Below are 25923 nucleotides of genomic sequence, written 5' to 3' on the forward strand. Positions count from 1 at the left end.
TCTCTAACACCATCTCTCCAGTCAAGCAATACCTCAATCTTGGCATTCCTGTGCTGAATTGTTTCTTCATGCTTTGATTTGTCTCTTGTCACCCCTCTTTTTGTCCCTCCCCCTCAGCTGATGTCTATCAACCCTAGTTCATTGAAGATTGCAGGACCAGGCGTACCTATAAATTCGCTGATAGCCTTGTGAATCTACGATGCAGGACTACTTGCATGTCATACAGTGGAAGTAGCACATGACAGACTGGGCTAAGCGATCCCACAACCAATGGATCAGACCTATGCCCTGCAGTTCTGCTGTATCCAGTCGTGAAAGGTGGTGGACAATTAAACCAACAGGGGGAGGAGGCTCCACAAATATTCGCATCCTCATTGATTGTGGGAGCTCGCTTTGATTGATTTGCTGGCGGTTAGTGGATTGGGCCAGAAGATTGTGCTCTGCCCGGTAGAAGGTGGTGGTTGGATCCTATTCCACTGCGATGTTTTTCAAAGTCCCAAGGTTTGAGTTTGGTTTCACTTTTGATTCTGGCAGAACGGTGAAAGCTGACTCTCTCTCCAGAAAGCCTTTGGATGCTGTATTCTTGAGTCTACGGAGGCGCGAAAACAATCCACAAACTGAAAGCAAAGTTTGATGTGAAGTATGGGCCTCTCCGGGAAAGTTCAGAGTACCGGATTTTTGAACTGCAGAGTACCTGACTGAATGAATCTACAAAGAAGATCATTACAGGCTGTAAACCAAGTACTCTATTCTGCAAGATTGCTGTGAAGCAAGTGTGCTAAAGACCATCATAGATTACATAGAACATACAGTGCAGAAGGAGGCCATTCGGCCCATCGAGTCTGCACCGACCCACATTAATCCCTCACTTCCACCCTATCCCCGCAACCCAATAACCCCTCCCAACCCTTATGGACACTACGGGCAATTTTTAGCATGGCCAATCCACCTAACCTGATCATCTGAAACAACAATTTTCTTCTTCCCTCCACTTATCTTTTTACCCCTTTCCAACCCTCTGTGTTTGTTTGTCGTGTATGTATGTGTACAGAGGGTGGGGGCAAGTTAAGTTAGGGATTAGGTATCAGCAAATAGTTAACCAGTTGTGTTTGAAATGAAAATGAAAATCGCTTATTGTCACAAGTAGGCTTCAAATGAAGTTACTGTGAAAAGCCCCTAGTCGCCACATTCCGGCGCCTGTTCGGGGAGGCTGGTATGGGAATTGAACCGTGCTGCTGGCCTGCCTCGGTCTGCTTTCAAAGCCAGCGATTTAGCCCTGTGCTAAACCAGCCCCAAGTTTGCTGCATCTACATTATAGTTCTTGTTATAAATAAACAGGAATTACGTTTTCATCTACAAACCTGGTTCACTCGATGCAAATGTTTCTTTGCACTGGGACAGTTGATGTGTTTGGCAGACACTACAATTTTGAACATGGCTGTCAATATTTTTATTGATGCCTGGCCAATATACTGATAGCCTTGCTCGTCTTTTGCAGTTCCCTATCTCTTGATGCCCTTCATGTTTCCTTGTTGGGATACGTGTTTGCAGGCAGGATGGTGTGACAATTCGGTCATCTTTCAGCAAAAAATCCATTGACAACGGTCAGGTCACCCTTGACACCTCTAAAACTGTTACAGCTGCCAGGTTGTGGTCCCAGCACCGACCCCTGAGGCACACCACTAGTCACCGGCTGCCATCCTGAAAAATACCCCTTTATCCCCACTCTCTGCCTTCTGCCAGTCAGCCAATCCTCTATCCATGCCAGGATCTTACCCTTAACACCATGGGCTCTTAACTTATTTAACAATCTCGTATGCGGCACCTTGTCAAAGGCCTTCTGGAAATCTAAATAAATCACATCCACTGATTCTCCTTTGTCTGACTTCCTTGTTACCTCCTCAAAGAACTCTTAACAGATTTGTCAAGACATGACCCCCCCCTTGACGAAGCTGTGCTTACTCAGTCCTACTTCATCATGCACTTCCAAGTACTCCGCAATCTCATCTTTAATAATGGACTCTAAAATATTGCCAATGACTGGAGCATGCCGGTGACTATCACATAACATAAAATATTGCCAATGACTGGAGTATGCCGGTGACTATCACATAACGACACCCCGGCTTAGACACCACCACACCCACCTGAAAACGAACACTTCTGCTGACCAGAATCGCCACTCACCAAGGCTTTCCTGAACCTGATCTGGTCCCTCACCCACAGGTGGGTCTCCCGTAGGAACACCACATTGGCCTCCAGCCCTTTGAAATGGGAAAACTCCCTTGCCCTCTTCACAGCCGCCACCCCAGCCCCACACGTTCCAGATGATCAACCTCCTTGGGGGTCTCTCTCTCCGCCCCCCTCCCCGGCCCATCTAAGATGGCTGCCAGGCCCACCCCCAGAGTGAGACAAAGGGCAGCGCGGTAGTACAGTGGTTAGCACTGTTGCTTCACAGCTCCAGGATTTCAGGTTCGATTCCCAGCTTGGGACACTGTCAGTGCGGAGTCCGCACGTTCTCCCTGTGTCTGCGTGGGTTTCCTCCGGGTGCTCCGGTTTCCTCTCACAAGTCCCGAAAGACGTGCTGTCATGTGAATTGAACATTCTGAATTCCCCCTCTGTGTCCACGAATTGGCGCAGAGTGTGGCGACTAGGGGCTTTTCACAGTAACTTAATTGCAGTGTTAATCTAAGCCTACTTGTGACAATAAAGATTATTATTATCGAAAAGCCCCTGGTCACTGTACTGTTAGTTCCCCCCAGGCCCCAGACTACGGAGACATGGCAGCAGGGTGAACAGGGATGGGAACTGAATGTACCAGGGTTTTCAGTATTTAGGAAGGACAGGCAGAAAAGAAAAGGTGGTGGCGTGGCACTGCTGGTTAAAGAGGAAATTAACACAGTCGTGAGAAAGGATATTAGTTCTGAAAATATGGAATGTTTGTGGATAGAGTTGAGAAATACCAAGGGACAAAAAACATTTGTGGGTGTCATATATAGACTCCCAAACTGCAGTGGTGAGGTTGGGAATGGCATTAAACAAGAAATTAGAGATGCATGTAACAAGGGAATATCGGTGATAATGGGTGATTTTAATCTTCACTTAGATTGGGCAAATCAAATTAGCCACAATACTGTAGAGGAGGAATTCCTGGAGTGTATACGGGATGGCTTTCTTGACCAATATGTGGAGGAACCAACTAGAGAGCAGGCCATCTTAGACTGTGTACTGTGTACTGAGAAAGGAATCATTGCCAATCTGGCTGTACGAGACCCCTTGCGGATGAGCAACCATAACATGATAGAATTTTTTATCAAGATGGAGAGTGAAGTAGTTGATTCGGAGACTAGGGGCTGAATCTTAATAAAGGGAACCATGAGGATCTGAGGTGTGAGTTGGCCTTGATAGATTGGGGAGAGTTACTTAAAGTGATGACAGTGGATAGACAATGGCAAACATTCAAGGAACGCAACCGTTCATTCCTGTTTGGCACAAAAGCAAAGTGGGTAAGAGGGCCAATCCATGGCTTACAAAGTAAATTAGAAATAGCATCCGATACAAGGAAGAAGCATACAGATTGCCCAAGAAAAATAATAGATCTGACAATTGGGAGCAGTTTAGAATTCAGCAAAGAAGGACAAAGGGATTGATTGAAGGACAAAGAGATTGGTAAAGAGAAATGTAGGCCCCCTACAGACAGAAACAGGGGAATGCATTATAAGGGACAAAGAAATGGCTGAGCAATTGAAGACATACTTTGGTTCTGTCTTCACAAATGAGGGCACAAATCAGATCCCAGAAATGTTGGAGAATGAAAGGTTAGTGAGAGGGAAGAACTGAGGGAGATCAACATTAGTAGAGAAATGGTGCTGGGAAAATTGATGAGTTTGAAGGCGGATAAATCCCCAGGGCCTCAGAATCTGAAGGAGGTGGCTCAGGAAATGGTGGATGCATTGGTAGTCATAGAACACAGAACATATAGTGCAGAAGGAGGTCATTCAGCCCATCGAGTCTGCACCGACCCGCTTTCGCCCTCACTTCCACCCTATCCCTGTAACCCAAGGGTGTGCAGCGAAGGATTACCAGGCCAATTCCAGGGATGGCGGGATTGTCATATGAGGAGAGATTGACTAGAACATAGAACATTACAGCGCAGTACAGGCCCTTCGGCCCTCGATGTTGCGCCAACCTATGAAACAACTCTAAAGCCCATCTACACTATTCCCTTATCCTCCATATGTCTATCCAATGACCATTTGAATGCCCTTAGTGTTGGCAAGTCCACTACTGTTGCAGGCAGGGCATTCCACGCCCTTACTACTCTCTGAGTAAAGAACCTACCTCTGACATCTGTCTTATATCTATCTCCCCTCAATTTAAAGCTATGTCCCCTCGTGCTAGACATCACCATCCGAGGAAAAAGGCTCTCACTGTCCACCCTATCCAATCCTCTGATCATCTTGTATGCCTCAATTAAGTCACCTCTTAACCTTCTTCTCTCTAACGAAAACAGCCTCAAGTCCCTCAGCCTTTCCTCATAAGATCTTCCCTCCATACCAGGCAACATTCTGGTAAATCTCCTCTGCACCCTTTCCAATGCTTCCACATCCTTCCTATAATGCGGCGACCAGAATTGCACGCAATATTCCAAATGTGGCCGCACCAGAGTGTTGTATAGCTGCAACATGACCTCATGGTTCCTAAACTCAATCCCTCTACCAATAAAAGCTAACCCACCGTACGCCTTCTTAACCCTCTCAACCTGGGTGGCAACTTTCAGGGATCTATGTACATGGACACCGAGATCTCTCTGCTCATCCACACTGCCAAGAATCTTGCCATTAGCCCAGTTCTCAGTCTTCCTGTTATTCCTTCCAAAATGAATCACCTCACACTTTTCTGCATTCAACTCCATTTGCCACCTCTCAGCCCAGCGCTGCAGCTTATCTATGTCCCTCTGTAACTTGTAACATCCTTCCACAACTGCACCGACTTTAGTGTCATCTGCAAATTTACTCACCCATCCTTCTACGCCTTCCTCCAGGTCATTTATAAAAATGACAAACAGCAGTGGCCCCAAAACAGATCCTCAAGCCCTTCTAGTCTAGTAGCCTGAATCTCCGTATTCTCGACAACATTGTCTTTTTCCTGTGTGAATACTGACGAAAAATATTCATTTAGCACCTCTCCTATCTCCTCGGACTCCAAGCACAACTTCCCACTACTGTCCTTGACTGGCCCTACTCTTACCCTAGTCACTCGTTTATTCCTGACATATCTATAGAAAGCTTTTGGGTTATCCTTGATCCTACCTGCCAAAGACTTCTCTTGTCCCCTCCTGGCTCTTCTTAGCTCTCTCTTTAGGTCCTTCCTAGCTAACGTGTAACTCTTGAGCGTCCTAACTGAACCTTCATGTCTCATCTTTACATAAGTCTCCTTCTTCCTCTTGACAAGTGTTTCGACTGCTTTAGTAAACCACGGTTCCCTCACTCGACCACTTCCTCCCAGCCTGACAGATACATACTTATCAAGGACATGCAGTAGCTGTTCCTTGAACAAGCTCCACATTTCCATTGTGCCCATCCCCTGCAGTTTTCCTCTCCATCCTAAGTCTTGCCTCATCGCATCATAATTGCCTTTTCCCCAGATATAACTCTTGTCCTGCGGTATATACCTATCCCTTTCCATCACTAAAGTAAACGTAATCGAATTGTGGTCACTATCACCAAAGTGCTCACCTACCTCCAAATCTAACACCTGTCCTGGTTCATTACCCAGTACCAAATCTAATATGACCTCGCCTCTCGTTGGCCTATCTACAAACTGTGTCAGGAAACCCTCCTGCACACATTGGACAAAAACGGACCCATCTAATTTACTCGAACTATAGCGTTTCCAGTCAATATTTCGAAAGTTAAAATCCCCCATTACAACTACCCTGTTGCTCTCGCTCCTATCCAGAATGATCTTTGCAATCCTCTCCTCTACATCTCTGGAACTTTTCGGAGGCCTATAGAAAACCCCGAACAGGGTGACCTCTCCTTTCCTGTTTCTAACCTCAGCCCATACTACCTCAGTAGACGAGTCCTCATCAAACGTCCTTTCTGCCACCGTAATACTGTCCTTGACGAACAATGCCACCCCTCCCCCTCTTTTACCACCTTCCCTGAGCTTACTGAAGTATCTAAATCCCGGCACCTGCAGCAACCATTCCTGTCCCTGCTCTATCCATGTCTCCGAAATGGCCACAACATCGAAGTCCCAGGTACCAACCCATGCCACAAGTTCACCCACCTTATTCCGGATGCTCCTGGCATTGAAGAAGACACACTTTAAACCACCTTCCTGCCTGCCGGTACACTCCTGCAACTTTGAAACCCTACTCATGACCTCACTACTCTCAACCTCCTGTATACTGGAGCTACAATTCAGGTTCCCAAGCCCCTGCTGAACTAGTTCAAACCCTCCCGAAGAGCATTAGCAAATTTCCCCCCCAGAATATTGGTACCCCTCTGGTCCAGGTGCAGACCATCCCGTTTGTAGAGGTCCCACCGACCCCAGAATGAGCCCCAACCTTAAGGGGCTAGGCCGGCGCTGGACGAATTTCCACCCCGCCAGCTGGCGGAAAAGGCCTTTGGTGCCCCGCCAGCTGGCGCGGAAATGACATCTCCGGGCGGCGCATGCGTGGGAGCGTCAGCGGCCCCTGACGACATTCCCGCGCATGCGCAGTGGAGGGAATCTCTTCTGCCTCCGCCATGGTGGAGACCGTGGCGGAGGCAGAAGGGAAAGTGTGCCCCCACGGCACAGGCCCACCCGCGGATCGGTGGGCCCCGATCGCAGGCCAAGCCACCGTGGGGGCACCCCCTGGGGCCAGATCGCCTCGCGCCCCCCTCCCGGACCCCGGAGCCCGCCCGCGCCGCCTTGTCCCGCCGGTAAGGTAGGTGGTTTAATCTACACCGGCGGGACAGGCATTTTAGCGGCGGGACTTCGGCCCATCCGGGTCGGAGAATCGCGCAGGGGGGCCCACCAACCGGCGCGGCGCGATTTCTGCCCCCACCGAATCTCCGGTGCCGGAGACTTCGGCAACCGGCGGGGGCGGGATTCACGCCAGCCCCCGGCGATTCTCCGACCCGGCGGGGGGCCGGAGAATCTCGCCCCAGATTTGTCAATAAAACACATTTATAACAAGTGCAGAGGTAAACATGTCAATATAGAACATTACAGCGCTGTACAGGCCCTTCGGCCCTCGATGTTATGTAATGGTGATAATACAATAATACAACAATGGTCTGCTAATCTAATTCCGTCCCTTCACCGTCCCTCTACCCACAGACGTACAGTAGGATGGATCAAAATAATGGGGATTAAAAGGGCGTGAGATGAATGTCCTTGTGCTGAGGTTGTAGTCTTTGTAATCGGCTATCTCCTTGGGACGCAGAGTGTCGAAACCACGAGTTGGTTTGTATCTTCTGGCTGTAACCTTCACACCAGATTCTCGGGCAGCGGGCTCCCCTCTATGGAGACACTTTAACTTGTGTTGACCTGAGTTTGCCATGGGAGATAGAGTGATCTAGTCACCTTAAAGAGAGAGGAAATGGAAAGTACCCCCCATCCCCCCACAAGCTTGTCTGCAAGCTTTAAATGCTCACCAGCTTCATAGAGAGTAAACACTGGCTGCTTGTTTACCTGGAGTGAACCCTCAGTGAGATATGCGAGAGAGAGTTCCACCCTTTCCGGGAAAGATATTTAACAGAGTTCTGCTCAGTTCCTGAGCTCAGATCAAACCAAAACCCACACAGACAGAGTCACACAAGAAGGAGCCTTCTGGACCAATCCGCACCAAGTATTTTCCAAGTCCTGGGATTTCAATGGAGTTGATTGGCTGCTAGCCAAGTCCATCAAAATGTGACATCACTAGACCATGCCAAAATGCACTGTACCGGGGGGGGGGGGGGGTTCTTGTTTTAAAAATAAAGTTTGGAATGCAGCAGAACAAGAAATAAAGGAATTGCACCTTAAAGCAAGGTTTAAACATGGGGACCCTTACATTGCGTCTTGTCTTCACTGGCACCACGGGAAGAGCTCAGGGGAGCCCGTTCTAAGAAGTAAAAAGAGCTGAAGTTTGCTCTGGGCCAAGTGTTTGTGACGTGCATTGTTCATTAATACTCTGAACAGGACGGAAGGGCACAAAGCCATAGAATGCTTGACTATTAGTTCCAAACAATGTAAATGGAAATCAACGTAATTTTGTAATTTAAAATGAAATCTAAATTACATTCAGACAGATTGTGTCAGTGTCAAACACAGATTATGTTTAAACACTACATGCGTGGATGTTACAACGGTCTGATGTTTAATGACATCAGACTACGAGGAAGTAAAGATGAGTCCGAGATTTGCATATTATAGCTCAACATGACTGGGAAAAGCATTGGATTTATAATAGGGATGAAGGGTACAGCTAGTCAGGACATTATTTGGCATCTTTGTTTTATTCACAGTGATGTGTTGGCAAGGAAAGGAATTCCATCCAATCTGAAGTGGCATTGAAAGAAATTGTGAAAGTCGTAAATTTCATTAAACACAGCGTACTCAATACCAGACTTTTCGAGGTTCTATATGGGGGCCCAGCACGCTCATTTATTGTTCCACACAGAGATACGTTGGCTGTCAAGGGATCGGGCGCTTGGCAGAGTTTACGAACTGAGGTATAAAATCCACACTTTCCTCTGAGAAATCAAGGAAACCTTCCTTGAGCTGGGCATAAAGGATTTGCTTTGGAAGTCAGGACTCAGTCCTGCGGAATTGTTTTTGGATGATCAAGGTGTTGCGGGAGTTTTACAACTATTCGACCCCAGTGTTCCTCACTCCCCATCCGACCAGGCGATACCTTAGATCCCCCCAGCATGACATAATTTACTCAAGCTGAAAACGAATGAACTCTCCTGGCTGCAAACACATTAACTCCACAGGGACTCCCCCAAGTCAAACGACCTGGCATTAGCCAAGGCAGCCTTTACTCAGTAATGTAGCTGTACTGCAACAGCTTGGCTAAGGGTGAGCGAGTGGTGGTGCACAGGGTGAGGTAAAAGTTGGTGCATGTGGCAAGAAGGAGCCTGAGCAAAATTGAAGTGGGTGGGATTTGTGGCTGTCAAGCTCTGCACTGGTTGGAGTCATACCTGGCGCAAAGGAAGATGGTTGTGATTTTTGGAGTCCAATCTTCTCAATCCCAGAACGTTGCTGTAAAAGTGCCTCAAAGGTAGTGTCCTAGGTATTTTCAGCAGCTTCTCTTCAACATAAGGCCATCAGCGGTGGTGACTATAGTGTTCAGTGCCATTCAGAGGCAGCGTCTGATATAGTGAAGCAGTTCGTGCGCCTGCATGGAGTAAATTGAAGTTTGGGCAAAGTGACCAGAACATTCCTGCCTGGCAAGCGCTGGGTCACAGCCATCTCCAAAAAGAGAAAATCTAATCACCTTCCCTTGACATTCAATGGCGTTATCATCACTGAATCCGAGACTGGGAATTCTGTGGTGATTTACTCCGGGGCACAAGTCAGACGTCTGATTCAATACTCTCCACTTGCGCGGACGTGACTGGATGAGTGCAGCTCCAGCAACACACAGGAAGCTCGACACAAAGCTGTCCACTTGATTCACACCCTATTCATCACCTTAAACACTCACTATCTTCACCACTGACGCACAGTAGTAGCCGTGTGCACCATCTACACGATACACTGCAGCAACTCTCCAAGGTTCCTACAGCAGCACCTTCGGAACCCACAACCTCTACCAGCTAGAAAGACAGGGGTAGCAGACACATGGGAACCCCATCACCTGCAAGTTCCCCTCCAAGCCCCACACTATAATGCCTTTCCTTCACTGTCGCCAGGTCAAAGTCGTGGAACTCTCTCCCTTAAAGCACTGTTGGACTGCAGTAGTTCAAGAAACAGCTAACCACCACCTCCCCAAGGGCAATTGGGGAAGGGCAATAAATGCTGGCCCGACCAGCGATTCCAAGAATGAATTTTTTAAAATGCGTTTTCTAATGATGAATGTTGAAAATGTGGATGTTAAATTGACCATCAAAGTAACTGCAGTGTTTCTGCGTGGGGATAACGCAAAGCCTTCATTATTATTAGGTCACTGTCAGTGTCCTTGGAGAAATCGTTCAATGTCGAAAGTGGCCGAGTTTAAAAGGAAGACAGTGCTTGAAAGCTCCAAGAGGCAGGAACTAAATTTGTAATCATTCAAAAGGTTGAAGATAAAGTAGACCATTAAACGTAAAATTAACTTTCTTCTATTGCTTTTTATTTAATCAATAAATCCACCCCCGGCAGCAGAATTACAGTTTTTGTGTGTTCTGCCCGTCAGCGTCATTCTTGTGGACTCAGGAGAATCGGAACGTGTCCCCCACAGGCCTGTTCAATTGGAAGGATTTGTTCAGCCCATGTGAATAGAGATTTGTCTTTTTGTAGTTCCTTCTGCTGGCAGCTCGTGCTGGCCGTGCAGGAGCTCCACGTGTTTGAAAAAGGAATGTAGAACAAGAAGGAATGCCGCACATTATCTCGTAATTCAGCCCAGCCGCCATGCTGGGGTTCAGTGGGTTTAAACCTCAGCTGTCGAGACTCGGACAGAAGAAATTCATTTCTTTTATGCTTGTTGAAATTAGCTCCCGTGCTTCTTGCTTATGTAACAGTAGCCGACTTCCACGGACTGGGAAGTGATTTTGAATGTGGCAAGTGCTACTTGAAAACAGAATGTTTTGTTGGCTGCCCTCTGTGGTTACTGTATTTTTTTTACAACGTGCTTAACTGTTATCAGACACCAAATCACCCAAGGAGATATTGGACAAGGTGATCATTAGCTAGATCCAGGAAATAGGTTTTAAGGAGAGACTTAAAGGAAAGGAGAGAAGTGGAGATGTTTGGGGAAAGGATGTTCGAAGCTTTGGGCCCAGGCGGCGAGAAGCACACAGCCAATGGCAGAGTGCTAAAAACCAGGGATGCTTCAAAAGGCCAGAATATTAAACAGCGCAAAGAAATTGGAATGGAATCCTTGTGGGCTGAGGGAATTTTCAGAGATATAATAATAATCTTTATTGTCACAAGCAGGCTTACATTAACACAGCAATGAAGTTACTGTGAAAAAGCCCCTAGTCGCCACATTCCGCCGCCTGTTCGGGTACACAGAAGGAGAATTCAGAATGTCCAATTCACTGAACAAGCTTTCGGGACCTGTGGGAGGAAACCGGAGCATCCGGAGGAAACCCACGGGGAGAACCTGCAGACTCCACACTGACAGTGATCCAAGCCGGGAATCGAACCCGGGACCCTGGCTCTGAAGAAATGGTGCTAACTACTGTGCTATCGTGCCATCCAGATGGAGAGCAGAGGGACACTCCCTGGTGCCATGGCCAATATCTACTCTTATCAACAATACTAAAATAGGCCATCTGGTCATGAACACATGTTCTGTGTGTGGGAGCTTGCTGTACACAGGGTGGCTGCCATGTTGCCTACATTATTTCAGTGACTCCACTTTACATGTCGAGGTGAGGCCATGGACAATTTGGAATAATGCCCCCGCCTTGCTGTGGGCAGATAGACATTGCAGATTCTGGTCTTGGAACCTGCGCATCTGGATTATACACTCACCTTTGAGTCAGAGGATTGTGGCTTCAAGCTCTGCTCCAGAGGGAGTGTCGTAGGGGGTGCTCTCTAGATGCCGGTCTGCCCCTACACGGACATTAGAAAAGATTCCGTGGCATGAGTTTGAAGAACAGTAGAGTTCTCCGTGGTGTCCTCACCAATATGTATCCTTCAACTAACGTTATCCAAAAGATTCCTACGACCGTTCTTACTTGTCTGTATAAATTGGCTGCTGCATTACCCGCATCGCGACAATGACCCACTTCGAAATGGACTGCATTTGGCTCGACAGCACTTTGTATGTCCTGAGGTCACAAAAGGCATACTGCATACGAATTTCTGTCTTGCACTTTGCCGACAGGTTAATATTTCAGGTATTGTCTCTTCAGAACTGCCAACCGAGGATTAAAAAGGATCCCTTTATAGAACTAAGCAGAAAGGTAAGGTTTTAGGGAGGGAAGAGATGAAAGTGAAGTCAGATAAAGCTGCCTCTTGTCATACAGAAGCAGTTAATGGGTTTAATAATGTGTAGATAGATTTTTTTTATTAAAAAGCTGTAAATTCCTGAAGCGCTGCAGGCTGATGTACAAAGCCTTGGAGACGGCAGGATTCACAGTAGGATGGACAACCGGAACATTGTTTCGATGGTACGGATTAAAGAAACGATCGTTGATTCAATATTTCCCCGAAACATGTCAAGTTGCTAAACGTTCATGCAGTCTCAGTGCGTTTCTTTTATACCTCACAGAAAGGTTGGACAGTCAAGAAAAGGTAATACGTCAACTCTGCCAACAACCTGGCAGTCAACTTGGAATACACACATTGTTTTCTAAAGCGTGTTAAATTGTTTGAATGAATGGGGCAAGAAAGATTCGGCAGTGTTCTCATGTGGTTGGTGAATCATAGGAACTAAAGCACAGCAGGGGCCACTTTGCTGTTTGCCTATCTAAGAATGAGCATTCCAACCAGAACGCTCCACGCTCTCTCAATTTCCTATCATTCCCTTGCATTCTTTTATCTTATTTTGCCTCAAACTCTTTATCAGTTTCATTTTTAGTTCTCTATTTTCTTAATTCTTTTATTGGACCCGACTGTTGTTAGCAAGGGCAGACTTTGATGCTCATCTGAAACTGGCCGTGAGAAGGTGATGGTGAGCTGCCTACGTGAGCTGCACACACATGTGCCCACAGTGCTGTTACAAAGGGAGTTTGATCCCGCAACAATGAAAGAACAGCAATGCAGTTCCGAATCTGAATGGTGTGTGGCTTGGAGGGGAACTTGCAGGTGATGATGTTCCCTTGCGTCTGCTGCCCTTGTCCTTCTCGGTGATAGAGGTCACAGGTTTGGAAAGAGCTGTTGATAAATTGCTGCAGTGCATCTTGTAAACGGTTTACACCGCTGCCACTTCCCGCTCGGTGCTGGCTGGAGCGGGTGTTGCTCAAGCAGATTGCCGTGTCTCGTATATTGTCGAGCGTCTTGAGTGTTGTCGGAGCCGCACTCCTCCAAGCAAGTGGAGAGTATTCCATTACACTCCTGATTTGTGCCCTGCAAGTGGTGGACAGGCTCCGGGGAGTCAGAAGGTGAGTTAATCCCAGCAGAATTGCCAATCCCTCCTCACTTCTTGTAGCCACAGTATTTATATGGCTATTCCAGTTCAGTTTCCCGTCACTGGTGACTCCCCCCAGGATGTGGACAGCGGGGGATTCAATGATAATGCCATTGAATGTCAAGGGGATATCGTCATGTTACCCTTTATTTGAGATGGTCATGACCTGGCACGAATGTTACTTGCCGCTTTTCAACCCAAGCCTGGATGTTACCCAGGTTTTGTTGCATATGGACACAGACTGCTTCAATATCTGATGAGTTGCGAATGGTATTGAACACTGCAGTCATCAGCAAACCTCCCCACTTCTGACCTTATGATGGAAGGGAGGTCATTGATGAAGGAGCTGAAGATGGTTGGGCCTAGGACACTACCCTGAGAAACTCCGACTGTGATGTCCTGGAGCTGAGATGATTGACCTCCAAAAATCAAAATTATCAACCTTGGTGCTAGGTATGACACGAACCATTGATTTCAGTTTTGCTGCGGCTCCTTGGTGACACACTCAGTCAAATGTTGCCTTGATGTCAAGGGCAGTCATTCACCACCTCTCAAGTTCAGCTCTTTAATCAATATTTGAATCAAGGTTGTAATAAGGTTCTATGTTCTATAGTAGTGAACTCGCCAACATTGAGGGCATTTAAAAGTTTATTGGATAAACATATGGATGATAATGGCATAGTGTAGGTTAGATGGCTTTTGTTTCGGTGCAACATCGTGGGCCGAAGGGCCTGTACTGCGCTGTATTGTTCTATGTTCTATGTAAGGTCAAGAGCCAAGTGGCCCTGGCTCAATCCAAACTCAGAGTCCGTGAGCAGGTTACTGCTGAGTAAGACTTGCTCGCACTGTTGATGACTCCTTCCGTCACTTTGTTGATGATGGAGAGTAGACTGATCGGGCGGTAAGTGGCTGGGTCGGATTTGTCCTGCTTTTTGTGGACAGAACACACCTGGGCAATTTCCACATTGCCGGATAGATGCCGGTGTTGTAGCTGTACTGGAACAGCTTGGCTAGGGGTGCGGAAAGTTCTGGGGTGCAAGTCTACAGTACTATTTCTGAGATGTTGTTAGTATCCATTGCCTTTCCAGAATCCAGAGCTTTCAGCTGTTTCCTGATACAACGTGGAGGCCGAGGGGGATCATGGAAACCAGAAACAGGAGTAGGCCATTCGGCCCTTCGAGACTGCTCCGCCATTCAATGTGATCATGGCTGGTCCTCGATCTCAATGTCATATTCCCGTTTTCTCCCCGTACCCCCAAGGCCATTAAAATCTAAAAATGATCTATCTTTCTTTAATACATTCAGCCATTTGGCCTTCACAGCCTTCTGTGGCAGTAAATTTCACAGGTTCACTACCTTTTTTGAGTGAATACATTTTGCCACATCTCCGTCCTAAAAGGTCTACCCCGTATTCTGAGACTGTCCCCTTTTTCTCGATTCCCCAACCAGGGAAATCATCCTCCCTGCATCTAGCCTGTCCCACCCTGTTAGAATTTGATACGTTTCAATCCAATCTCCTCTCCTAAACTCCAGTGAATACAGGCCCAGTCAAACCAATCTCTCCTCAAAGGACAGTCCCACCAACCCCGGTATCAGCATTGTGAACCTCCGCTGCTCTCCCTCAATGTTGATCGTATCCTTTCTTAGGTAGGGCGACCAAAACAGCTCACAATACCCCAGTTATGGTCTCACCAAGGACCCTGTATAACTGTAGTAAGACATCTCTACTTCTGAACTCAAGTCCTCTCACAATGAAAGCCAACATACCATTTGCCTTCCTAATTGCCTCTTCATGCAGTTCACACTGCTGGCTGAAGGTGGTTTTAGTCTCATGTGCTGTGTTTCCCCAATGATGAGGATGGGGATATTTCTGAAGTCGTTTCCCCCTGTTAGTTGTTTATTTGTCCACCATCATTCAGAATTGTGTGTGGCAGGGCTGCAGAGCTTGGTTTTGACCCGTTGATTGTGGTGTCACTTAGCTCTGTTTATCACACGCTGTTTCCACTGTTTGGCATGTTAATAGTCCAGTTTTGTAGCTTCACCGGTAGACACATCGGGTCGGACGCCAAAATTGTGTTCGGCAATCAGTTGGAGAATCCCCGTTTCCGACGAAATCGGGGGCGGCGCCGATTTTGCGATGCTGCGCCCCCTCCAAATCGACATACTCTAGGAGTACGCCGCACGCCATATCGACGGCCTCGGGGCGTTGCTTGAGGCCCCCCCCCCCCCCCCCCCGGTGATCCGCCCCCAACTGGCCGAGTTCCCGACGGCGTGGGTCTCTCATGGTCATACTCGTCGGGAACTCGGTGTGGCGGCTGCGGACTCAGTCCAGCGCCACCACAGTCGGGGGAGGGCCGATCCGCAGGCAGGGGTCTTTGTCAGGGGCTGGGGGCACTGTTGGGGGGTGTCCGGGGCTCGCGAGCCGGTCAAAGGGGGGGGCAATATTTTGCAGGCCACCGCCATGCGCATGTCCGCAGCCACAGACCCGGCAATTCTCCGGGCCTTATCGACAGCTAGAGCCGGTGCGCTACGCTGCTCAGCTGCTAGCCCCCAGCCAAACGGAGGATCGGTGGTCATTTTGCGCCGAATGTTGGGTCGTAAAATGCCACCATTCCCACACCGGTGTCTGGACATAGCCTCAAAATCGGAGAATCCAGCCCATCATTTTTAGGACATGTGGAGGGGTTAATTGAAACAGCCTGCATTTCTCCTCTCACTACCCGTCTGTAAGCAGAAAGGTGTTTTTGATTTTTTAATTTTCCCCTTTTTTACTGGGGATGGGCTTCCCCAAACCCTAAAATTTGGCGTGTCCCAATCTCCACGCAGCAAACTCAAGATAAAATAGAAGGGTTGGTTTATTTCACACAGATACCAAACCCCTTCTGCCCTCGTTCAATAAAAGAGGGATGAGGGAAAGAAAGGGGTGAAGCACAAGTCTAATGGAATGTCCCTTCAGAGGGAGGTTGACTGTTGCAGGATGATCTTCTTTCCAGAGGTGGGACTCCCACAATGGGGGCAGGCATGTCGGGTTGAAATAGGCTTGAAGGCACCAGTTCTAGCGTTCCAGTAATTCACAGTTCCGCTATTGTACCTCAACAGAGCTCCTTCTGCTGCTACCTGTTCAATGGGAAGAAGATGGACACTGCAGGCTGTTGTCTGGAGTTACCGTTTCCTTCAGAGTTCAAACACCGACTGGAGATCATTTCCAGCAGTGTATTAATTCAAATTCGGACATTTTAAGTCTCGGTCTTGTGATAGTATGGTTTCGGGTAACTAATGACGACTCCCAGTTGGAGCCCATTGTTTTTGGGAGCAGGTAATAGTTGGGCCATTACCACCACCTTGGGATATTGGAAGTCACAAATAGCTGGCTTTGTCCAAAGCGGGCTGAGACAGACACACTGGGTGGGGTTCTCTGCTGGCCGAGGCTGAAACCGGGGAACACAGTTGGGTGTAGAATTGGTTTTCACGCCAAAATCATGGTGGGCACTGGTTTCACACACTGGCGTCAATGCGTTCCACTCCGCACGTATAGTAAACACCCATGGCATTATCATTAGCGGGCCTGACCCGGTATTCTCTGGGGCCTCCATGATTTTCCGCTTCCACCGGGGCACATTCCCGAAGGCGAGGTTTACTTGTGCTTTTAAAAATTGTGCAACAGGCGCTGTGGCTGCTGACGGAGAGAGAGGGGGTACGGAAAGTACTGTGGTCGCTGGCCGGGGGGGGCTTCTGCCAGGGCCAGGGGGGAGTAGCGGGGGGTGGCCGGAAGGTGGGTTGTGGGATCGTGTTGAACGGACACAGAACACCATTGCCATGGCCTGCAATGCAGCCATGTAGCTGCGCATGCCACTGACTGCGAAGGTAGGGCCACAGGCCATATGGGTGTCTCCCGAGGCCAGCCCCCAAGGTGCCCTGTGGCCCCAGCCGACCCATTAGCGGGATGGGCTTGCTCCAGTGCCATCTTGTTTGCCGGGGTGGTTTGTGTGGGGAGTGAAGTGTGTATATGCGGCTGCAGCTTGTCAACCCCCTGAGTGCGAATTGCCGAATCCGGCACCGTTTCTCATTGGAATGGATTGCGTGCCACGTGCCGCCGGTGCCAGCCCCTCAACGGTCGCTGAATTGGTCCAGGTGCAGCGCCAATTTTGCTGTGGTGGAAATCCGTGAATCCTATCCCGGTATCAACATTTAGTCTCAGGAACGTAGAGTCCCACTGATTGTCTCCAGGGCTGGAATTCTGCCTTAGAAATGCAAAGGATTTGGCTGAAATGTGATTGTCTGCAATCACAGAGGGTGACTCCGTACTGATATTGAGGCTCTGCTGTGATTCACAGCTAGTCATTGAGCCTTGTCCATTTCAAATATTTTTACAGAATAGTTTGGTGACATAAATATGTATTTATTTTCTGTCCTGCGTCACCTGGGGTATAAGGTAGCCTGGTGCTGCTCTTCATTGAACCATATTGATGTCGCAGCTTGATGGTAATAGGGCCACACGGAAGTACAGTGGTTAGCACTGTTGCTTCACAGCGCCAGGGTCCCAGATTCGATTCCCGGCTTGAGTCACTGTCTGTGTGGAGTCTGCACGTTCTCCCCGTGTCTGCGTGGGTTTCCTCCGGGTGCTCCGGTTTCCTCCCACAAGTCTCGAAAGACGTGCTGTTAGGTGAATTGGACATTCTGAATTCTCCCTCTGTGTGCCCGAACAGGCGCCGGAGTGTGGCGACTGGGGGCTTTTCACAGTAATTTCATCGCGGTGTTAATGTCAGCCTACTTGTGACAATAAATGAAATGAAATGAAATGAAAATCGCTTATTGTCACGAGTAGGCTTCAATGAAGTTACTGTGAAACGCCCCTAGTCGCCACATTCCGGCGCCTGTTCGGGGAGGCTGGTACGGGAATTGAACTGTGCTACTGGCCTGCCTTGGTCTGCTTTAAAAGCCAGCGATTTAGCCCAGTGAGCTAAACAATAAAGATTAAGATTATTAGACTTTTAATTCCAGACTTTTTATCAAATTCAAATTTCACCATCTGCCCTGGTTGGATTCGAACCTGGTTCCCAGAGCATTATAATAATATAATAATCTTTATTGCACAGACAGTGAACCAAGCCAGGAATCAAACCTGGGACCCTGGCGCTGTGAAGCCATATCTGGAACTCTGGATTACTAGTCCAGTGACAATACCACTATGCCAATGCCTCCCCATTACCGCAAAGCTTTCAAAGTCCTAATTACCCAACTCAAGGGTAATTGAATTTAATTTAGCTGGGCGAAATCTCTGAATTGGTAGAACGGTACCAGAAATGAGAGAGGTATGTGGCACAGTGGGGTGTAGCACATGGTGGCACAGTGGTTAGCATTGCTGCTTCACAGCACCAGGGACTCGGGTTCGATTCCCGCTGACGGCCTGTGTGTAGTCTGCACGTTCTCCCCGTGTCTGCATGGGTTTCCTCCGGGTGCTCCGGTTCCCTCCCACAGTTCAAAGATGTGCAGGTTAGGGGGATTGGCCATCATCAATGCACAGGGATAGGTTGTGGGAGTGGACCTAGGTGGAGTGCTCTTTCTGGGGGGGTTGATGTAGACTCGATGGGTTGAATGGCCTCCTTCTGCACTGTACGGATTCTACTGATACGCTACGGATTCTAACTAGACTTTCTGGGACTGCTCTCCTTCCAACAGCGAAAGTTAAGAGGAATTTAATGGAGTTGTCCAAAATCATAAGACCATAAGACATAGGAGCAGAATTAGGCCACTCGGCCCATCGAGTCTGCTCCGCCATTCAATCATGGCTGATATGTTTCTCATCCCCATTCTCCTGCCTTCTCCCCATAACCCCTGATCCCCTTATTAATCAAGAACCTATTTATCTCTGTCTTAAAGACACTCAGTGGTTTGGCCTCCACAGCCTTCTGCGGTAAAGAATTCCACAGATTCACCACCCTCTGGCTGAAAAAATTTCTCCTCATCTCAGTTTTAAAGGATCGTCCCTTTAGTCTGAGATTCTGGTTCTAGTTTTTCCTACAAGTGGAAACGTCCTCTCCTCGTCCACTCTACCCAGGCCTCGCAGTATACTGTAAATTTCAATAAGATTCCCCCCCCTCATCCTTCTAAACAACAAGTACAGACCCAGAGTCCTCAACCGATCCTCATACGGCAAGTTCTTCATTCCAGGGATCATTCTTGTGAACCTCCTCTGGACCCTTTCCAAGGCCAGCACATCCTTCCTTCGATATGGGGCCCAAAACTGCTCACAATACTCCAAATGGGGTCTGACCAGAGCCTTATACAGCCTCAGAAGTACATCCCTGGTCTTGTATTCTAGCCCTCTTGACATGAATGCTAACATTGCATTTGCCTTCTAAAGTGCCGACTGAACCTGCACGTTAACCTTAAGAGAATCGTGAACAAGGACTCCCAAGTCCCTTTGTGCTTCTGATTTCCTAAGCATTTCCCCATTTAGAAAATAGTCTATACCTAAATTCCTCCTTCCAAAGTGCATAACCTCACACTTTTCCACATTGTATCCATTCTGCCACTTCATTGCCCACTCTCCGAGCCTGTCCAAGTCCTTCTGCAGCCCCCTTGCTTCCTCAATGCTACCTGTCCCTCTACAGATCTTTGTATCATGAGGGATATTGATGGAGTAGATGGGGAGAAACTGTTTTCTATGGCTGGAGAATTGGGAAACAGGTCACAGATTTTTTTTTTCAGATAACTGGCAAAAGAACCTAGGCTGAGATGAGATTTTTTTTTTTATTGCCGCAAGTTATAATGATCAGGAATGTGCTGCCTGAAGGCAAGTTAGATTCAGTGATAGCTTTGTATTGGATGAAGGGGATTTGTTTTCAGGACTTTGGACAGCGAACAGGGAGATTGAGAGTAATTAGATAAAATTTTCAAATGTCAGCAACGGCCCAGTGGGCTGAATGGCGACCTTCTGTGCTGTATAACTCTTTTATTTTACACCTTGTCTTCCCACTGATAATCCTCAGCCTTTCTTCCCTCATTGCTGTTTCAGCAATCAGTGGGAAAACGTCTCTTGCTGCTTATCCTTTTGAAACGTTTCATAATTTTGCAGATCACAATTCACTACCACATAACTGTCACTATTTCAGTGAGGAAAAACCTCCACAAAATGTTTTTGTATCTATAACCTGTCATTTCTGTTGTTATTCTTTGCTTGGCTGCAGTATAAAAACCTGCTCCGAACTGCCTGAAATGCTAATTTGCCGAAGCAAAGTCTTGTACAAATTCAACATCACATCCTTGCTTTTTAATGAGGTGGCATCATTTACAAAACCCAGGCTCCACTTTCCTGCCTTTATTGCTTTACTTTACATACAACCTAACTTTTTAAAATAGTTTATTTAAGATCTCTGTGCCTCCGCTGTTAACTTTTCCACGCATTGGGGGAAGAGGAGTGAGAGTGAAGATAGCCAAACTGGACGGCATTGGAAAACATTGATAAATTTCAAGTGACATTGATAGATTAGTGAAATGGGAAAGTTGTTGGTCAGGGAGTATTCAGTTCATTTTAGGATTGAAACCAATGATATCCGGAAAATTATAATGGAGCAATGTTTCATAGAATCCTATAGTGCAAAAGGAGACCATTCGGCCCATCAAGTCTGCACCAACCCTCGGAAGGAGCAGTCTACCTGGGCCCACTCCCCTGCCCTATTCCCGTAACCCCACGCATTGATCATGGTCAATCCACCTAATCTGCACATCTTTGGACTGACGGTTGACGGGCAGGTCGAACGCAGGATTTGGTCGGCTTGGCCAGAACTGGATCAACGAGGGGAATGCCTATCTACCTAGTCCAAAGACCACACAATCCCAACTAGATTCCTGGAACGAAGCAGTCATCTGTAGCTACCGTGGGTGATTGCAATTATTTGGTGAGATGAGGTTTGGCCATTCCACCCAATCCCCACATACATGCAGAACAAAAGATGACCCTGTACTCATCACTAGAACACACCCCCATTCTGCCAAATCAGAATTCCTCTGTTTTACTCAATTTAGTTGAATGAAGCTTATGGGGATTATTCCCTACTCTCTGTAACTTTTGTATTCCATTCTCTCTAAAGTGAAATGTTTGTTTAACTCACAGAGCTGAAATGAGATTAAAATGCAATTGCGGAATAATATTTGCATTGTTGCAAGGAGAATTACTGATCACAATGATTGCAGGAAATATCTTTTTGTAACACTTGGGGACCTATTAACCACAAGAACCAGGCTCGAGAGCTTTATGTTTTCTTTGAACCCCAGGAGGAAACTCTTTTCATTACAATAATTTGCATCCACCAAATATTGACATATTTCATGTTGCTTTGAATCGTAAAGTGAAATTGAATCTCTTGTTTCCGCATTTTCTCTCTGTTGAAAGGAGAGTAGGTTCTCCTTGCTAAAGGAATGCTTTCACCCTGCTCCAGTACTGAATGTTAAGTTTTAGTTTTACTTTTCTTCCCTTTCTGTGTCGTGTTGAAAAATCTCTGAGGAACTCTGGCAATCACTCAAAGGATAATTAAACATTTAATTAAGGCAACGCTGAAAGCTTTAACTGATTTATGGAAATGCCAATGGATGGAAATAGAAAATAATAATAATCTTTATTAGTGTCACAAGTAGGCTTACATTAACACTGCAATGAAGTTACTGTGAAAATCCCCTAGTCGCCACACTCCGGCGCCTGTTCAGGTACACGGAGGGAGAATTCAGAATGTCCAATCCACCTAACAGCACGTCTTTTTGGGGGGGACGTGTGGGAGGAAACCGGAGCACCCGTAGGAAACCGACGCAGACGCGGGGAGAACATGCAGACTCCGCACAGACAGTGACCCAAGCCGCGAATTGAACCAGGGACTGTGAAGCAACAGTGTTAACCACTGTGCTACCGTGCTGCCTTTTAGTGTGGGATTCTCCTCTTTTTGATGCAAGAATTTGGGGGTCAGGTTGTTTGAAATGTGATACAGCTCTTGGCTCTTTAATGTATCCATGAAGTGGGATTCTACAGGGGTCAATTGTGAAACTGGTGGTGTTGTGAAGATCAGCATCTCATGGCGAAACGAGGTTCTGGAGCATGTAATCCTATCAACATACACTCATTGTTAAGCTAATGATTTCTGCGTTCAATCAACCATGTTTGTCAGATGGAAGGCAGCTGTACACCCAAAGACTATCTGTATGGTGAACTGGACACTGGGACATGACATCCTGGGTGTCCATACCTCTCTTACAAGGACACCCACCTGTGAGATATGAAGATGCCGGACATTAGCTCTTGAGAACTGGGAGATGGTTGCTGAAGGCTGTGTCCTCTGGAGGTTGGCTGCTTAGAAAGACTTTGGGAGAGACGGGGCGAGATGAGGGAATAGAGAAACAGAGGCCAGCAGATAGTGCACCTTCTCAGCCGACTGTCTACCTTTGCAAGAAATGCGGCAGAGATTGCCATGCCAGAGTGGGGCTCCTGAGCCACATTAGGTGATTCCTTGTTGACCATCGTGGTGTAGACCATTGCCTTAGGAGGCGGATGGCTTCCATGACAGGTTGAGAAGATTCAGCTATTCAAAAAGTAAATTTTCAGGGCTATGGGGAAAGAGGAGAAGGAATGGGGATGAGTTAAATAGCTCTTTTAAGCAACCAGTGCATGCTGGATGGGCCCAAAAGCAGTCTCCTGTGCTATGTTCATAGAAACCTTAAAGTGCAGAAGGAGGCCATTCAGCCCATTGAGTTTGCACCGGCTCTTGCTCCGATAGTCCCAAACTGCCGCTCCTATCCCCGTAACCCCTCCTAACCGTTGGGCAATATTAGCATGGCCAATTCACTTAACCTGCACTTTTTGGGGCTGTGGGAGGAAACCGGAACATCCGGAGAAAACCCACGCAGACAAGGGGAGAAAGTGCAGACTCCACACAGACAGTGACCCGAGCCGGCATCAAACCTGGGATCCTGGCACTGTAAAGCAGCAGTGTTAACCACTGTGCCACCCATTATTATATGTTATATGATCGATCCTGTTAACTAAGGAGACGAGCAAAGTATTTGAATGGACAGCTCAGTAGGCTGAGAAGGGGTATCCAACAATAATTAATGATGTGTGGAAGAGTTTATCTTGGTGCTATATAAATGCAGGTTGTTGCAAAATAACCCCATCTTCACATACAGAGCATTGTATTGTTCTCCTTTTTCAGGTTATAACTGTATCCAGCTGATGGCTATAATGGAGCATGCTTACTACGCCAGCTTTGGTTATCAAGTTACCAGCTTCTTTGCTGCTTCAAGGTATGATCAGTCTGCCTCTCCTTTCTAAGAGCCTAATTCTTCCTGAAAGTTTGGGAAATTAGAAACAGCAAAAGTAGTGGATGAAGTTTCATGCTGAACAGACTTCCATCATAAAATCATGCAACACAGACTGAGGCTATTTTACCCACCAGCTCTTTGACGGAGCCAACCAATTAATCGTTCACTCCTGTTCTTTCCCTATAATTCTGCATTTTTTTCCACTTCAGACACTTATTAAATTCTGCGATGGAAGTCATGACCAGGTAAGACGGGTGAACTGGCTCCCCTCTATTCCCCTTCTTGTTTGGTCACAACAAAGGTTTAACTTACTTTTTCACGAGGACATACCTTTTCCAAACCCGAGTGCATTTGGCTATTTGAGTTGGGAGCAATGAGGAACCAATCAAACAAGGTTTTCCTGAGTCAAGGAAAGCAAATTTATTGACCACTAAATGCGAGGGGATAAAAAATAAAACTGCGACGTTGCATTCCCCTGAGGGTGGTTTGTTTGAAAGGTGACCTTGAAAGGTGACCTTACATTTTTTAAGTAGTTCGGCCTCATTTCAAATTGCAAAATTTCCAGTCAGTTGAAAGTTGAACAGTTGTTTCTTCAAACATTAAGGACCATAGCCTCGAGACATTGAATCTGTTTTCACCACCCTTCCTGGAAGTGAAATCCAGACCATAATCGCTGCATTAAAAAAAAATCCTGATGTCATCTGTTTCATTGGCTAATTGCCTCAATTTTGTGTCCTCTGATTCTTTATCCCATCACCACAACCCAAAACACTTTCACCCTATCGACTTTACCCTTCATGTTTTTTGACCACATCTTTCAAGTCTCCCCAAATCTTATCTGTGCCATCAAATCAACCGCCACTTCTCTGATGTCCCCACTTCACTGGAGTCTTTCATCCATGGTACCATTCTAGTAAATCTCCTCCGCGCGCTCTCCAAGGCTTCAACATCTTTCCTGAGGTGTGGCCCCCAGAATGGTCGCAGTGGTTCAGATAGGATCTAACCTGTATTTTGGGAACATTGAATAGAATTTCCTTATTTTTGGACTCTTTGCCTCGATTGATAAAACCAAGTATATCATGTATCCTTTTATCAGCTTTCTCAATTGGTCTTGCCATCTTCAAACATTTGGACTTATGCACCCTAATGTCCCCCTGAAGTCTGCCACCCTGCCGTTGCTGAGATTTGCATCCTCTGTAAAATTTGAAATTATACTTTGTGCTCGTATTGAAATACTTCCCCAACCCAAGTCTGTAAATTCATCACTACTCTCTACTTCTCTCCCTTCACCAATTTTGGATCCACAAAGCTGCTACCCCAATAAACCCCATAGTCTTCAGTTTTGTAAGGATGTCCATTATGTGGAACTTGATCAAATTCCTTCTGTATGTTCAAATACACAATGGCAATCACACTGCCTTCATTTACTCCCTACTCTGTTCTAATGGGCTTGAGACGCTAACCCAGGACCTGGGTGTGTGTGTGACCCTTTAAAACCTATAGCACTGTTTTCAAAAAGAGCTGGTAATTCCCTCACTATCCTGGGTAACATAATGGATTATCATTGAATTTACAGTGTAGAAAGAGGCCACTCGGCCCATCGGGTCTGCACCTGCCCATGGAAAGAGTACCCTGCGTAAGCCCACACCTCCACCCAATTCCTGCAACCCAGTCACCCCACCCAACCTTTTTGGACACTAAGGAGCAATTTATCATGGCCAATCCACCTAACCTGCACATCTTTGGACTGTGGGAGGAAACCGGAGCATCCGGAGGAAACCCACGCAGACACGGGGAGAACGTGCAGACTGCATGTGCAGACACCCGATTTGAACCCGGGTTCCTGGCGCTGCTGTGAGGCAGCAGTGCTAACCGCTGTGCCACCGTGCCGCACAGCCACTGCTTCAGATTATCACCATCAAAAGAAAAGTTTACGGGCAGCACGGTGGCGCAGTGGTTAGCATTACTGCCTCACGGCACCGAGGTCCCAGGTTCGATCCCAGCTCTGGGTCACTGTCCGTGTGGAGTTTGCACATTCTCCCCGTGTCTGCGTGGGTCTCACCCCCACAACCCAAAGATGTGCAGGGTAGGTGGATTGGCCACGCTAAATTGCCCCTTAATTGGAACAAAATGAATTTTGTTCTCTTAATTTATATTTTAAAAAGTAAAGTTTACAATTCTGGCATCTTGTTGCAGCTGGAGAGATCCCGCTGTGTTCCAAAAGGCAGAAAGAGCAGTAATTGCACTTCAAAGCAATTCATTGTCAGTGAAGGGTTTGAGGCAATTTTGAGAGGTGTGATAAGATGCTACATTCTTGCTGACACCCATAAGCATCCCCTGCCCCTCTGCAGGCTCGG

The 25923-nt window shown here is 47.1% G+C and overlaps 1 protein-coding gene across 3 annotated transcripts in view; it reads left to right on the forward strand.

The window, feature by feature from the left end:
- LOC140427636 (1,4-alpha-glucan-branching enzyme-like) overlaps positions 1 to 25923 on the forward strand; it is an 885145-nt gene that overhangs the window by 418675 nt on the left and 440547 nt on the right. For all 3 annotated transcript variants that reach the window (XM_072513058.1, XM_072513059.1, XM_072513060.1), the window contains exon 6: positions 23458 to 23548. In XM_072513058.1, the coding sequence (XP_072369159.1) occupies positions 23458 to 23548 (91 nt within the window). The remainder of the gene's footprint in view (positions 1 to 23457; positions 23549 to 25923) is intronic.

This window comes from Scyliorhinus torazame, chromosome 8 (genome assembly GCF_047496885.1).
Source record: "Scyliorhinus torazame isolate Kashiwa2021f chromosome 8, sScyTor2.1, whole genome shotgun sequence".
Classification (NCBI taxonomy): domain Eukaryota; kingdom Metazoa; phylum Chordata; class Chondrichthyes; order Carcharhiniformes; family Scyliorhinidae; genus Scyliorhinus; species Scyliorhinus torazame.